General features: G+C 37.4%; 1 protein-coding gene across 8 annotated transcripts in view; it reads left to right on the top strand.

Annotated features, from left to right (window-relative positions):
• The window catches only part of Mctp (multiple C2 domain and transmembrane region protein), a 690,267-nt gene that overhangs the window by 430,761 nt on the left and 244,372 nt on the right, over window positions 1-15,134 (top strand). For all 8 annotated transcript variants that reach the window (XM_090373448.1, XM_090373456.1, XM_090373439.1 and 5 more), the window contains one exon: window positions 7,189-7,319. In XM_090373448.1, the coding sequence (XP_090229574.1) occupies window positions 7,189-7,319 (131 nt within the window). The remainder of the gene's footprint in view (window positions 1-7,188; window positions 7,320-15,134) is intronic.

Consider the following 15,134-nt stretch of genomic DNA (forward strand, 5'->3'; position numbering starts at 1 on the left):
ATAATTTCACTGACACGATCTGAGCAAACGTTGACATCAGAAGTTTTGAAACAGTAATCAGACCAAGGAAAAGAAGAAAAGAAGTCTCGCAGGTCATCCCATTTTGCATTCCTGTAATGCCAAACAATACGAGGTTGGGAATAGCCATGAGATAAAGGTTCCATTGGAGAAGAGACAATCACCAAGTTGTGATCTGAAGTGCCTAAAGGACCTCTCACTTCAACCTTGTACTTAGAAGGGTTGTTTGTGAGAAAAAGATCAAGCGTATTGGCTGTATGATTAGGATTGTCCGGTATTCTTGTAGGTAAAGGAACAATCTGTGCTAGGTCATTAGTAATTGCAAAAGCCTCAGCATCTCGACCTGCTGGGTCGGTGTGACTAGAAAACGGAAGCCAGCTGGAGTTGTGAACGTTAAAATCACCAAGGAAAATTACCTCACTGTTAGGAAAGTTGGACTGGAGAAAGTCAAGTTGCAAAGAGAGGAAGTCAAAGAGCTCCAAGTGATTAGTGGAGTTGGGAGAACGGTAGAGACAACAGATGAATTTTACACAATGAGGTAGAGAGATTTTAAGCCAGAGAAGATCAAGGAGAGGAGATTCCAAGTCTCTGACAGGGAATATCAGAATGGACATATGCACACGTTTCGCCTCAAAGGTGGCGAAAGGAATCATACAGCAAATAATTTGGACATCTGAGATGAGCAGTAGTTGAATCAACTGATAACTGAGATTCAGTCAGAAAAAGTACATGGGGTTTGGAAGACTGCAAGTGGAAATGGACATCGTTGAGATTAGAATTGAGACCACGTATATTTGTGAAATGAATTAGGAAGTCCTTGGGAGGTTTAGATCTTTTCGCAGATAAGCTTGCTCTATTATTTTGACAATTCATGGTGTATTCAATAGTAAGAAAGTGGGTGGGACACGCTGTGAAGTAATGAAATTTTTGGATATGGCGTGCATGTGGTAAGAATATACCCAGATCCTTGACATAACGTGGCCTCGACAATGCTCCCCGCATACACACTACTCGGACTCCCTCCAGTCACTATCTGGCAGAGTAGAGGTAGCAAGATTATACACTAGCTGATCCGGAAGCTTCCTATAGAGTTACCAATAGGTTCAGTCCAGTGTACTAACTAGCAGCCGGCCTGCGAACACCGTTTTAGAGCTGTACCCTCGAAATGTAAGGAATATTGGATCTCGCCACGACATTCATCATAACCTCAAAAATCAGCAATCATACTGCATGATGGAAGAGATAGGGAAGGGTTGGCCGGAACTTAGCTCTAGAGACTAAACATGGGTTCCACCACTTCAAGCCTCCAGTAAGCAAAGTGGTGGTATTTCACCGGTTGATGAGTCATCTACCACCTAGTACTGCCTGGTAACATAGAGGGGCGGCGTTCCTCCATGTGGTGTGGGCGCCACACCTCGACCCCTGCTCACGTTGGTTCACACCTGGGTGGTCACCCACCATGTACTTGTGCATGAAGGTTATACCCAGGATTACTAACAGTCCCACCATCGTGAAGGTGCAAGCAGAGGATTTGGCTGTCATAGACCGTCCGGACTTCGCCGAAATTGGGTCCACTTTGACTTGAGTGTCACCCGAATATCAGTTCCATCAGCGTTTTAGACTCCCAGGTAGCAAGAACAGCTTGTCTGGCACATCTGAGAGAATGTCTGTGACAACCTCAAATACCAAAGAGACCTTGAAAGAGACCTCAAGGACCAAAGAGACCTTGTTAAAGAGACCTTGAATGAAAAGTCAAGAAGGGGACCACTGACAAAGCAGCCCTAATGTGGGATATCAGAGTAAAAATTTTACAGTTAATACTATACTTGATTTCACATTATTTGTGCAATTTGAAATGGTTTGAGTGTCTGAAGTAAAAATTAGACAAAAGACTTAAATCTATTTCCTGCTTCACAGGCAAGTCCAATATGTTAAATAATATCTTATTCTTATTGACATTTTGGATTTAATGTTGGGTATTCATTAAAATAACACGGTTGAGTAAGCAACAGGTCTCCAAGTTTGATTGCAGGTCTATGTGTTGCAAGCAAACTTGGGGAAACCTGTTCCCTTTGCTTGAAAAAATTAATACAAAAGTACAAGATAGAAAACGGCATCCTATCTAGAGGTAGCAAAACATACTTGCACGTAAGCCTTCATGTTTCTATGTTTCAGCATTAAAATGACAGCAAACTGTAGCATGCAAATAGAGGTAGTTATGCCTCCAGTCAAATTATGGACTGGAGCACAATATGCTTATCACTAAAACAGCATTATGAGAAGAGCAGGGAAGTTCTGTGTTTGCAATACAGCAACGTGAATCGACTTCTTCAAAAGCAAAGACAATCTATGATTCAGTATAAGGGGAAACAACAAGAGCATAGATGAAATTAGTGTTGATGGTGCTGGTGTTAAAAGTATGCTAGAACTTCAATCTGAAGAAGATATGAATATATACTGTGCTGCCACTTTATTAGGTACACCCCTGCTGTGCACACAAATGGTCTGTCCCACAACGTTGCAAGTCACATGACCACAGTTCATTGATCTAAAGGACTTCGAATGTGGCATGGTAGTAGGTGCACGATGTGCTGGACAAAGCATCACTGAAACTGCAGTTCTCCTGAACTTTTCACACACCACAGTTTCAAGGGTGTATCGAGAATGGTTGCAACAAATAGAAAACATCCTCTCAACGGCACTGCTATGGAAGAAAATCGCTTGTTGATGAGATAGGTCGGAGGAGGATGGCCAGAATTGTGCAAGCAAATAGACAGGCCATAGTGTCGCGCATCATGTCAGAATACCACCTTGGTGTGCAGAACAAAATATCGCAATGGACCACTAGTCGCACTTTGTTGCAAATGGGCTACAACAGCCGATGGCCACATCACATACCTTTGTTATCAATGAAGAACAAGAGAGCACGTCTCCTGTGGGCACAGCAGCCCCAGCTGGACTCTTGAGGATTGGAAAACAATTGCTTGGTCTGACGAGTCGAAGTTCCTGGTGCATCATGTTGATGGAAGGCTCAGAATTTGGCAAAAACAACGTGAATCCATGGACCCGTCATGTCTGATGAATACTGTGCAAGATGATGGGGGGGCAGTGTTATGGTGTGGGGAATGTTTTCTTGGCACACGTTTGGTCCATTGATACCCATAGATTTACATCTGACTGCCACATCTTACCTAAACATTGTTGCTAACCAAGTGCATCCGTTCATGTTGACAGTTTATCCTCAGTCAAATGGTTACTTCCAGCAGGATAATGTACTGGTGCACAAGGCCCGAATCACTATGGAATGGTTCCAGGAACATGGCAATGACTTTTCTTTGCTGAAATGGCCTGCTCAGTCCCCTGGATCTCAATCCTATTGAACATCTTTGGGATGAGCTGGAAAGGGCTGTTTGCTGCAGGCCTACACCTCTGTCGATTCTCAAGGAACTGCATGACACACTCATGTCTGCATGGTACTCCATTCCTACAATGTTTTCAGCATCTTGTTCAATCCATGCCTAGATGTATTCAGGCTGTTTTGAAGGCTAAAGGAGGCTAAACATACTACTAGGTAGGTGTACCTAATAAGGTGGCAGCACAGTGTATCTCATCCTATTTTTCCAAAGAAAGATTTAAACATAATAAATGTGGAAACTCTAGATTCAAAAAAGCAGAGAAACACACCAGTAAAAAGATATGAATAATGAAACTTGTTATATAGTCACTGTTGTTGGTCTACTAGGGAAATTGGATACTGTAAAAGAAATTGTTCAGTAATAATCCAGTCTGTAAATGTCCTCAAGGATCTACATCCCATTTATTTCAAAAATATGGATTATTCCAGAAAGACAGGCATGTAAGTGCAGCTACCACAGAGAGAATGATTGATTACAAACTTATTAACAGTAGTACTGAGAATATCATTAGAATTTCTATCTCTGTATCACTGTTCCCCTGACCCTTCAGAATGGAACTAAACATCTCCCTACTGTCTTATGAATGCTCTTCCTTTATACATTGGAAGCTACTCACATTGACAGGGGGCACCTCCATAGCCAGGTGGGCAGGAGCTGCAGTGTGTAGCACACACTTCTTGATTAGACTGGGGTTCGAGCCCGTGACCACCAAATACGGAGGATGCGGAAAGGTCTGGGAATGACCACCGCATATCCCCGTAGCAATATGGCTGTAGTTGCTATTTCTGCTCAAAACAAACTCAACCTCCTTCACAATCACCTGTGCCATTATTTATCTCTATCCTTACAATATGCTTTAAAAAAAAATCCCCAATAACTATGCAGAAATTCCATGCACACTTCAAACATCCCTGTAATAAATCTGCATTTGATGATTTAGCCAGTCTTTCAAATTTCATACTACAATCCTAGATTAGTGTACAAGCAAGTATAATGCACCTGTTTTTGCTCCTAGTTTTTTTTTTTTTTTTGCTCCACACTTTTTTGCTCTTGTTAACCTTAACACAGCCAATGTATTTGTTTATATTTCGAAATCCAACTGATTTTTAATCTCTGACATCTCACTTTCCAGTATGCTGTATGTCTGAATAGAAGTGGAAGAATCATTTTTACCTTTTTTTTTCCTTCTTTTTTGTGGATTCAGCTGATCTATTAGTTGGACTTCCTCCTCTCCCCATTTCCATAAGCTAGCAGTTTTACAGCCCACCTAAACTCTTCCTGGTGCATTATAACCTTTGACATTTTTGTGCCATTAAAACTAAAAATCACCATCAATCCACCTGAACTGATTTGATAGCTTTAGCAAATAATGTTGCTCCTTTCTATTTAAGTGTATCCCATCCCTGGAAAAACAGTCTCGGGTTAACAAGAACAGAGGTGCCTCTGTAGCCAGGTGGGCAGGAGAAGCAGTGTGTAGCACATGCTTCTTGATTAGACCAGGGTTCGAGCCCGTGCCCACCAAATATGGAGGATGAGGAAAGGTCAGGGAATGACCACCGCATATCCCCAGAGGAATATGGCCTTAGTTGCTAATGCTCCTAAAAACCAAATAACAAGAACAGACCATGATGAGGTAAAGTTTACACTATGATTCTTGCATATTTGTTCCAAGGATGAATTGATTGATAAGGCTCTCATCTTGTACTTCCTTGTGTTATGTCTTGGCAGAATTGTTGACACTTTCAAAATTAATCCCAACTCGTGATATTTGCAGAGTATAAAACAATATTTACTTTTGTGCCCTTAAATGATATGTCTGCTCTGTCATTAACTTTATTCCCTACAGACTACATTGGTCCTATTTCCACCTGTTCTTTTCTTTTTCACAGTGTATTTCCTGTTTCCCCTGACAATAGTTACCTTTTCCTTGGGCCAGTCTCCGCTGTGGAGGATGTTGTGCTGTCTGATGCTTCAGCATTGATCTCGGCATCTGAATCATAATTCTTATTTATTTTTAGAGCACTATCACTAAATGTGTAGAAAGTGAAAATATAAGTTGCATTTCTTTAGTTCTGTGATGAGCTAAATATTTGTTGCCTGTTTCCATTGTACTTCTGAATTCATTTGCCAAGATTCTAGCTTGATACCTTGTATGATGTCCCTGTGGATGTTGATAATGGCTTGTTGCTCAGCAACCTCCTTATCCAGAAATACTATATTCCGTATCTCAGTATATTCAGCCTTTGCTCTGCACTGTTCAGCATCCCCCCTCCCAACATTGTTTTTGAGAAAACCAAAAGTTCCATCTTCCACACAATTTTTTTTTAGTTTTGTACTTTTTATGGCACATGTAAATATTTTCTTTCCAGCCATGTTTCCTTTTTCTGTAAGAAACTGGTTGGCAGCTATATATTATAGAAACAGTTTTATGCTGTCTCTTTATCCATTCTCCCTTATTTTTATACTATAAAACTGATTTATTTACATTTACAATTTGCTTTATTCCAACATGGCTGCACATTCAGCTTTAAACTGAATACTAACGCTTTAAATTTTTTTTTTTTTTCAGTTGATTTATTAAAAAACCTAACCTAAGTAAAATGTATTCCATGACACCTTTATTTACATCTTTATTTGTCAGAAAGGTGGGAGGGAAAGTTCCATCAGGTAGCTGTAAATTAAACACTTCGTAAGTTGGGAATGAAATAATGGATAGCAATAGGTAGCATAACCAGAATTTGTAACAAGTATTTGGTTAAGCTGGGAATATAGAAAGCAACGTTTTGTCCATTTATGGTTTGCCTTATGGTAAAAAATTTAATGCAAAACCATTAAATATATAAGAAACATTTTAATTGTCAGTATTTCTTTCATTAGCTTGCTAATATTTAACTCAGAGAGAATCTTTCATTGCACCATCTTCAATTGTGACACTATTCCTGTGTGATCTGACAGGTGCCATTTGAAAATGTTATGATTAAAAATCTGAATTTTTTTTTTGCCTCCCTAAATATAGTCAAACTTTCATTCAAGATGTTTAGGAACTGAAAAATTATTTACTTGGAATTTAAACTGCAAAAACTCGACAGGATCCATGTGACCATTTTTGTTACTTTTTGTGTACTGTAGTTGTGTCGCACCTCATAGGTTCTGCTCTGACATTTAGATTATGCATTGGATGATGTACTTCTAGCTCAATGGCACTCACCAATCACACTTACTTTCTAAAGGAAACATTCTGTTAGTTAATGTGCCTCTTTGTTTGATGGTTAATCATCCTACAGAATATATATTTTATTTGTCTTGATTGTTATTATTGATGTAGAATGGTTTCTTGCTTCAATTATTATTATCTCTGTTTATTCCTTTATTTTTTGTTGCAGGGAAAAATTTCATGCTCTTAACAGTTCTGTGCAACAAAGTTGGTGATTTGTCAGGTTCTGTACAACTATGTTGCAACAAAAAGAGATATACAACTGCTGCTTGGTTAAAGTGTACTCCGGAAGTCCAGGGTCCTCTCTAGGACATTAGATGGAAGTGGACTTCCAAATAAGTGAAATTAATTTAAACACAAAAAAGAAAAAAGAAGCAATTCCCCTTTCCACAGTTTATTTGCATGTTAAACTTTTGTTCTTTTTGTTGGGTAAATCTGTTGCTGGTTACTGCAAAAGTGTAATTATTTCTTTTATACCCTATTTAAACTATACAGCTCTTATGTGTTCATGTAATTAAAATTATTTGTTTACTTTTATAGAATGTAATGAAGACCCTAAATCCTCAGTGGCTTGAACAGTTTGATTTGCACATGTTTTCAGATCAGCCAAAGATACTTGATATATCTGTGTTTGATAAAGATTTTCATGGTAGAGATGACTTCATGGGAAGGTATGTGTAGTGTGTATTTCTAAGAGAAATAGTTATTTTATAGATGCCATCATTGTCATTCAAGTGTGTGCGTGCGTGCGTGCGTGCATGTACGTCTCTACAGTTTTTGAAATGTATACTTAAGTATCCAGTGGAATATGACTACCCCAATGCAATATTTGCTGCATGTTAATGTAGGCAGTATTTATAAACCAATAATTTGCAAAAATTCTTATGAAAAATTACATCAAGTTTTGTTAGTTTGACAGTGGAATGATTGTTGGTGTCAGTCTGGAAGTCTCTGAAATGCCACGTCTTGTGAACTCTTGTGGATGTACACATCGACTGGACAGAATATAACACCAAGAAGTCCAGGCCCATTTCCTTTAGGGCAGTTTGATATGTTGTTGCTGGTTGTGGTATAAAAACAGATATCCAAATTAATGCCTAGCTAACACTCACATCACTAACAAATGCAATTTGCATGGTGCCAATTGGAGAGTCTGACTGGAGACGTATTCTGGTTTACAAATTGCATGCACTTTTGTACCATGCGAACAGTAGACCATCTTGTGGAAGAAACATGTTACAAAGTATCTGACCATGACTCATACAGTGCAGCCTGGTGTTTGTAGTCTGAAACAATGTTTGGTAGCTGTGGACCATCAGAATATTGTGATTAAGTATATCCACTAACAAAATGGCATTGTTAACAAAATAATGCACCACCTCTGAGAATGCTGAGAGGCATATGTTCAGATTTTGCTTTGAGTATTCAGAATAAGTATTCTTCTATTCTTCTGAATACTCAAAGTATTCCTCTACTCTAATTTTCCAGCTTCTCAGATTTCAAACTCTTCTTACCAGTTATAAGAATACTCTTCTTACCAATCAGTGAAACCAGATGAGAACTTTAAGAAAACAATAACAACATGCCAAAAGAAACCACAGACCTCAAATAGAAATAGACAGGTTATGCAAAATCTACAAAGAAAATCATGGAATCTTTCACATAATTTATCATGTAAAGTATACTGATTGGGAGAAACTGGTCAACACATTTGGCAATGAAGACATCTGGGGACTGATATACAGGCTCATGACATAAGATTCCATTTGAACAACTTCTATCCTCTATCAATGATAAGACGGGTGAGGAGACCTTCACCTGGGAACAATCTGCCAATCAGATTCTGGACACCATAATTCACCTAGATTCCCAGTATCCACAGTTCAACATCCAGACCAGCATGCACCTAGAACACGCAGTCCACCAAGGAGACCTATATGAGAGGACATTTGATAGGGCAGAAATAGAATGAAAAGGACCTGGGGTAATTGTGCAGTCAGATATGAAGTTATGAGCAGTGCAGATGGCCTGTAAGAGTAACTCAAGATGTCTTTTCAGTGATATACAGGAATTTTTCTATCAGGGATAAGGAGGTGATTATCCCCTTGTATGAAGCAATGGTTAGGCCACACCTTGAGTACTGTATGCAGGTCTGGAGGCCTCATTTTAAGAAGGATGTAGAGCTACTGGAATGAGTACAGAGAAGGGTAACAAGATTAGTGACTGGAACAAATGCAAAAAGGGTTGCTTTTACGAAGAAATGCTAAAGTTTTACTAATTCTTAAATGCTAAAGAAATGATAAAGTTTTACTAATTCTTAAATGCTAAAGAAATGCTAAAGTTTTGCTAATTAGCAAATTACCTGCGACGTAATTAGCAAATCAGATCACCTCTGATTGAGGTGATCTGATTGAGGTGTATAAGGCCTTGAATGGTTTGCGCATGTGCAATGCTGATAGATTTTTGCTCAGAATAATTGCCCGAGAGGGCATAAATTCAAATTGAGGAAAGACAGTTGTAGGATAGATGTGCAGAAGTTTGTCTTTAGCCAGTGGGTGGTTGATTGCTGGAACAAACTTCCATCTGTTTTTGTAGAAGTTGATAGCTTAAATAGATTCAAGGCAGAACTAGACACTCATTTGGATTGAATGAATGGGTGAAATGAGTTTTTTTTTTTTTGCTGATGCTGTATAAGCTTGCTTTCTTGCATCATATGCCTTTGCTAATGCTAGAACAGGTGAATGTTCAGGTCCAGATTTAATAGAAGTGGAACTTCTGAAATGAGTCTGGGACAGGTCTCTGGGCATTCTTAGTGATGGGATTTTCCCCTCATTGTGGAAAAAAGCAAGAAGATACTTCTTAAACATAGCAATAAGCTCCAAGATAATCTAGAATCATATCCTGACTGCCCTTTTTCCCATATGTGGAAAAATTAATAGCCATCTGCTTTTCTGGTCAATGGACTTGCCACAGTCCGTCTGTGGCAAGTCCATTGAGGGACGTTTATCCGTCCCTCATTCTTTCTGTCCTCTTCACCCCCCCCAACACTACCCCTGCCTTCATTCATTTGAATGAGATTATAAAAACATTCTATCTTCTCTTTAGGATAAGAGAATTGCTTAGCCTCCAAGAAGAGCTTGGAAACAGATGACATATGCATTTTCAAATATCTGAAAGCAGTAAACTAACAGTCTTAACAAATAGAAAATAGTTAAATAATATGCATATGAACAAAATGGTTTTGAATAATCAATAAATAGTGCTTAGCAAATACTAAACAAACATCATGGCAATTAAGTATCCATAAACACACGAGTCCTAGCACACTGTGGCCAGAGAAACCATGCCACTAAACAGCAAGCGAACCTCTGCCAAACAATATTAACACTCAGATGACTGCCTGATGTTGGAAACATGCTGTTTTATCACGTGATGGTCAAGGACCTCAGTCACTATCCACTGTTCAGTACTGCTCACATCATATAACCATCATATAATCAGTTTAGTTACCTAACCCCCTGACATTCCTGGGTTATGTGAGCTTGCAAATGTATGAGGTGCCTACTGTCAAGGAAATCTATCCCACTGGATAGATTTCCTTGATATTTTATATTTGGATATTTTGAAAACATTTATCAAGTCATTACCAGTTTTATTAAAATTGGACTGATAGAAATTTTCATAAAATCTTGAATTACAGCAGACTCTCGATTTACTGGGATCGGTTTAACTAGGGCACTTCAAGACTCCAAATAAAAAAAATAAAAATAAAAACCAATCAGAAATCATAAAATTCAAGTAATAACTAGAATAGGTACAAACAGATGTTTTGCAAGTTATAAATAAGCGACAAGCAGGGTGTTATAAAGTCGTCCTTGGGAGATTATTTTGCAACCTCCCCCACTGTCTTCACACCCGACACAGAGAGAGAGAGAGAGAGAGAGAGAGAGAGAGAGAGAGAGAGAGAGAGAGAGAGAGAGAGAGAGAAAACAAATGTTTAGTTTGTTTTAATGCGTTGCTTCGACTGTTGTTTCATCACACTGCAAAGAGATAAATTGTTTCATTATTTATGTGAGGGATAACATTTTTTTTTTGTTTAGAAATCGCGAAAATAATGGGTAAATGCAAATGAGTTGCGCTTTCAATTAAACAATAAATTTCAACAAATCCAACAAATTTCGATTAAACTTGAAATTATTCAAAAGATTCAAAACTGCATCCGTTGAATCACTAAAGAACCATTATAATGTTGGTGACCAAACGATTCGCGAAATTATAAAAAATAAAGGGAAGCATCGTATTGGACATGCGGGCAGAGGGGGGCATATGCCCTCCCTTAACCAAAAAATTAAAGAAAAAGAATGCAGGGGGCATTTCACTTCTCTAATTTCTCAAGGGATTTTCAGAAAGTGTACAAAGAGCTAACTGAAAGACAAGTTTCTAGAAAACACGGTGATTTTGTTCAGTGGTGTAACTATTCGAATGTAGCTGCATTTGGGCCTGATACTGAAAGGGGACCGTTAAATTTAGAAATCAGATTCCTTTCTAAAACAATCAATGAATTTCATTAATAAATGGGAATTTTTTTTTAAAAATTAAATGTAATGCATTCTTATCAGCACTGCAACTGGCCATCTGAGTATTGTTTTGACTGTGCCACGATTATAGAAATAGTATCAAATAAAAGAGTTGCTGAAATATTCAGCAAAACCAATGCCCAAATATACATATACACATTTAGTGTATATGTATATTAGTGCCTTAGATTTGTTTTTTTTTTTCTTTCCTTTTTTTTTTTTTGTTTATCTGAAACAAAAAAAATTAGCGTTTATCTCGTGGTGTTCCGAGAGCGAATTAAACAATGACAAGGAAGAGTAAAACATCTACTTCAGTTACCTCAAAATTAGCGGGTTTTGAGGTCATTTGCTATTTTCACAAGCACATTCTACCCTTGTCTATTGCTTTCTTTTCGTACAGCCAACAAGACTGGACTTTGTCGCTTTTAATACATTTTATAACCGTTTTATATGTATCTGTTCTGTTTTCTCTTGGGGTGGGAAAATTTGTTGCAAAGTTACTTGAAGGAGAAACTGGAGAAATGAGAGTGGGAAACAAAACAAAAAAATTCACCCAATCGGATATTCATTTTACTTTATTGGCACAGAAAGAAAGTTCTTATGTACTATTCTGTGATTCTGCATTGTCAAGTGTAGTGATTTTACATTTTCGAGTTTCTCAGAGTAGAGCACGAAAAAAATTCGTCCATTACAAGCATTCTTTTCTAACCTGTGATAGAAAGGCTGAAAATGTAAGTAAATTTATTATTCCAGTTTTCATTAGTTTACATGATGATTCACAAACAGAGATGGACTGGCCATAAGACTTACTGTGGAAACCCCGGAGGGCCAGATGCTGGAGCCCGATGTGTAATTGGATGGCCATGAACACCGTTGTGAGGCTGCTAAAATTTTCCCCCGGTAAGAATTTGATCCAGTCCGCCTCTGTTCACAAATGTAGAATGATCCATGATGTGTGCGATAGTCAAAAGGTTGTCCAGTTTTGATAATAATGTTACTCATTGCTGTAGATTTCTTATTTTTTTTTACTATTCTTTGCATTTTGTTTCAACTTCACAAAACAATCTAATTTTGTTACTCTGGTGTCAGTATTATTTATTTATTATTATTATTTTTTATTATTGAAAACTTGTTGCTGGATCATTTACAAATTATAGAAAGATGTAATATGAATTTTAAAAAGTTATTTTTCGTGTCCTTCCCTTTTTTGCACGCAGTAAACAATGAATGCACACCTCTGAACAGAAAAGGGTACATTGATTTGCTTTGCTTTATGTGCGCAATGCAATGCCAACTTTGTAGTGATTCTGTAATAAGTGATTCTATGGATGAATTTCCTCTTTATGCTCCGTCGACCACACAGGAGTTCACAAGACAGGGAGAATAGAAGAAACAGCACCATATTTAACGGGCATGGGTTCCCAGCAGAATATTTTGAAAGGTGGTATATGTGGAAATAAATTTTTTGCTCACCAAATTTTTTAATATATGCAATATTTATATTGTCAAATTAGACTAATGTATGTGTACAGCTGGTGCCTCCATAGCCAGGTGGGCAGGAGCAGCAGTGAGTGCGTAGCACACGCTTCTTGATTAGACCGAGGTTCGAGCCCATGCCCACCAAATACGGAGGATGTGGAAAGGTCAGGGAATGACCACCGCATATCCTCGGAGCAATATGGCCTTAGTTGCTAATGCTCCTAAAAACCAAATAACAATGTGTACAGCTGAGCCAACTTTTCGTGGTCTGTGGGAGAAAGGACTTTTATTTTGAAAGAAAGAATTTGTATGGTTTTAACATTTCAGTAAATAAAAGAAAATATTAAAAATTGTGTATTACTTCGAAATCCAATGGTCAGAGGCTTGAACCCTGGTCACTCAAGATACACATACTTACGTACCCTTGCGTTTGATCACTCAACTTCGACGGCCTTCAGGTAAGCATATTCATAATTCCAGTTTTCTTAAGTTTTACATTCCCAAATTATGAATGGTCCATGACATCTCAAACAATTTGACAGAACAGTTTGTAATTTTATTATTCTGATGTCAGTAATTTGTTTTTTTTTTTTTTTAAATTAAATTCTTTTCTGCATCATTTACAGATCAGAGAAAAATATTATAATAGGAATTTTCACCATCACTCAGAACTCTTCAACTTCCTTTCTTTGAAATTCGACGGTCTAATTTTCCTAATACAGACGGTCGCTTTATGCTGGTTCACTTTTCGAATTACTGGAGTAGACTGCCCAGAACAAAGATGCAGTAACTTAAATTGTTTCTGCATGCAAACTACTGTTCTGAATAGGTTTAACAGAGTGTTGACGAAAACTTGCCCTTTTTCGTTTGTGATTATTCATTTACTTTGAGTAGGTACCGTTTTTTTTTTTTTTTTTTTGTTTATGAATTTTCATATTAAACTATAGTGTGTAATTTTGCTCCTTTTTGAAAATGAGCAAAAAATATAGTCAACATGAAAGTGTTGACTATATATTAATCAATGGCTCAGAGATCTTAAATCTAAGAACTGGCTCTGCAAATTGGACTATGATTATTTAAAATGTTTTTATAAATATTGTAAATGCACGCTCACAGCCGAATTAAGTGATATTGAAAGCCATCATAATACAAACGAATCACAAGAGAGTCGAAGAGACCTTTAGTTTTCGGCATCCGTGTATTGCCGTTCAAGAAAATTGCCGATACAGAACGTGTAGCGGCAGAAAGCAGCCCAGCATTTTTCATAGCTGGGCAGGGGGATGGAGGTTTTATGGGCCCTCTTTACAAAAAATATTGTAAAATTTCTTTGTATTTTTTTAAATCTGATGGGTGCCAGCAATGTGGTGCAAGGTCGTGCAAAGTGCACCATCTTGCACCATGGACATTTGAAATCCAAAGGTGGTGCAAGTGTGTACCACCTTTGGATATTGAAATAATTTATCGAAACATTAAAACAATACAAGTCCTTTCTCCTTCCAATCACGAAACATTGGCTCAGCTTTACACATAAAACAGTTAAACTTAACTTAATTAAAATAATACATTTTTTTCCCAGAATTTGGTGAATAAAAATTTATTTGCACATGCACCACCTTGCAAAATATCCTGCTGGCACCCATGACTCCAATGCTACCCAACACGACAGTGTGGCAGAGGAGAAGTTGGAATGGAAAGAGACAGCGGTGGTTAAAATATCTTACTACTTGTAATCTTACAAAAACATATGACAATGAGAACATATTGCTAGGGTCCGTACCAGGGCCTTGATGGGGCCTGTGTAAGTGAGGGGCCCCGAAGCTTAAACTTCGCTCTAAATCTGCCTCTTTATGTACTTCTGTTATTTTTTTCCTTTTATAATTTTCTTATATACACAAGTATATCTCAAACTTTTTGTTCCGTGTGTTCTATTGCCAAATGTTTGGAAATAATATATTATTGTCATTTTTTGTGATTAATATTATTATTTACATGGTTTCCTAATATTGAAATAAAGATAATAATCAATAAAACATTGCTCAATCAATCAATCAAAACATTAATAAAAAAAAAGTGCATTGTGTATAAGTGTTCCTAGTCCTATTTAAAACACCTGGCCACCATGCCCCCTTACGATGATATATGGATATGCCACTGACATTAGTTAAACAAATTGAGTTATTGCACACTCACAAAGAAAAAAGTTGACTTAAAATGAACTGTTTTGTTTAGTGTCACAGTTTTGCGGATTAAACTAATTTAGAGTAATTTCTTTGTTTAGTAAACTTTTTTTTTTAGTAGAAAATCATGAAATATGTTGCAAAGTTTAGGCAACGTTTTGAATGGTTAATTTTTAATTTATCACTGTTATATTGTATTGTACTTGACAGAAAGGTGTCTGATAGTAATGTCAGCAAAGCTATAATCCCATAT

Source organism: Mastigoproctus giganteus, chromosome 1 (assembly GCF_048544385.1).
Source record: "Mastigoproctus giganteus isolate SK-2022 chromosome 1, ASM4854438v1, whole genome shotgun sequence".
In the NCBI taxonomy this organism is placed as follows: Eukaryota; Metazoa; Arthropoda; class Arachnida; order Uropygi; family Thelyphonidae; genus Mastigoproctus; species Mastigoproctus giganteus.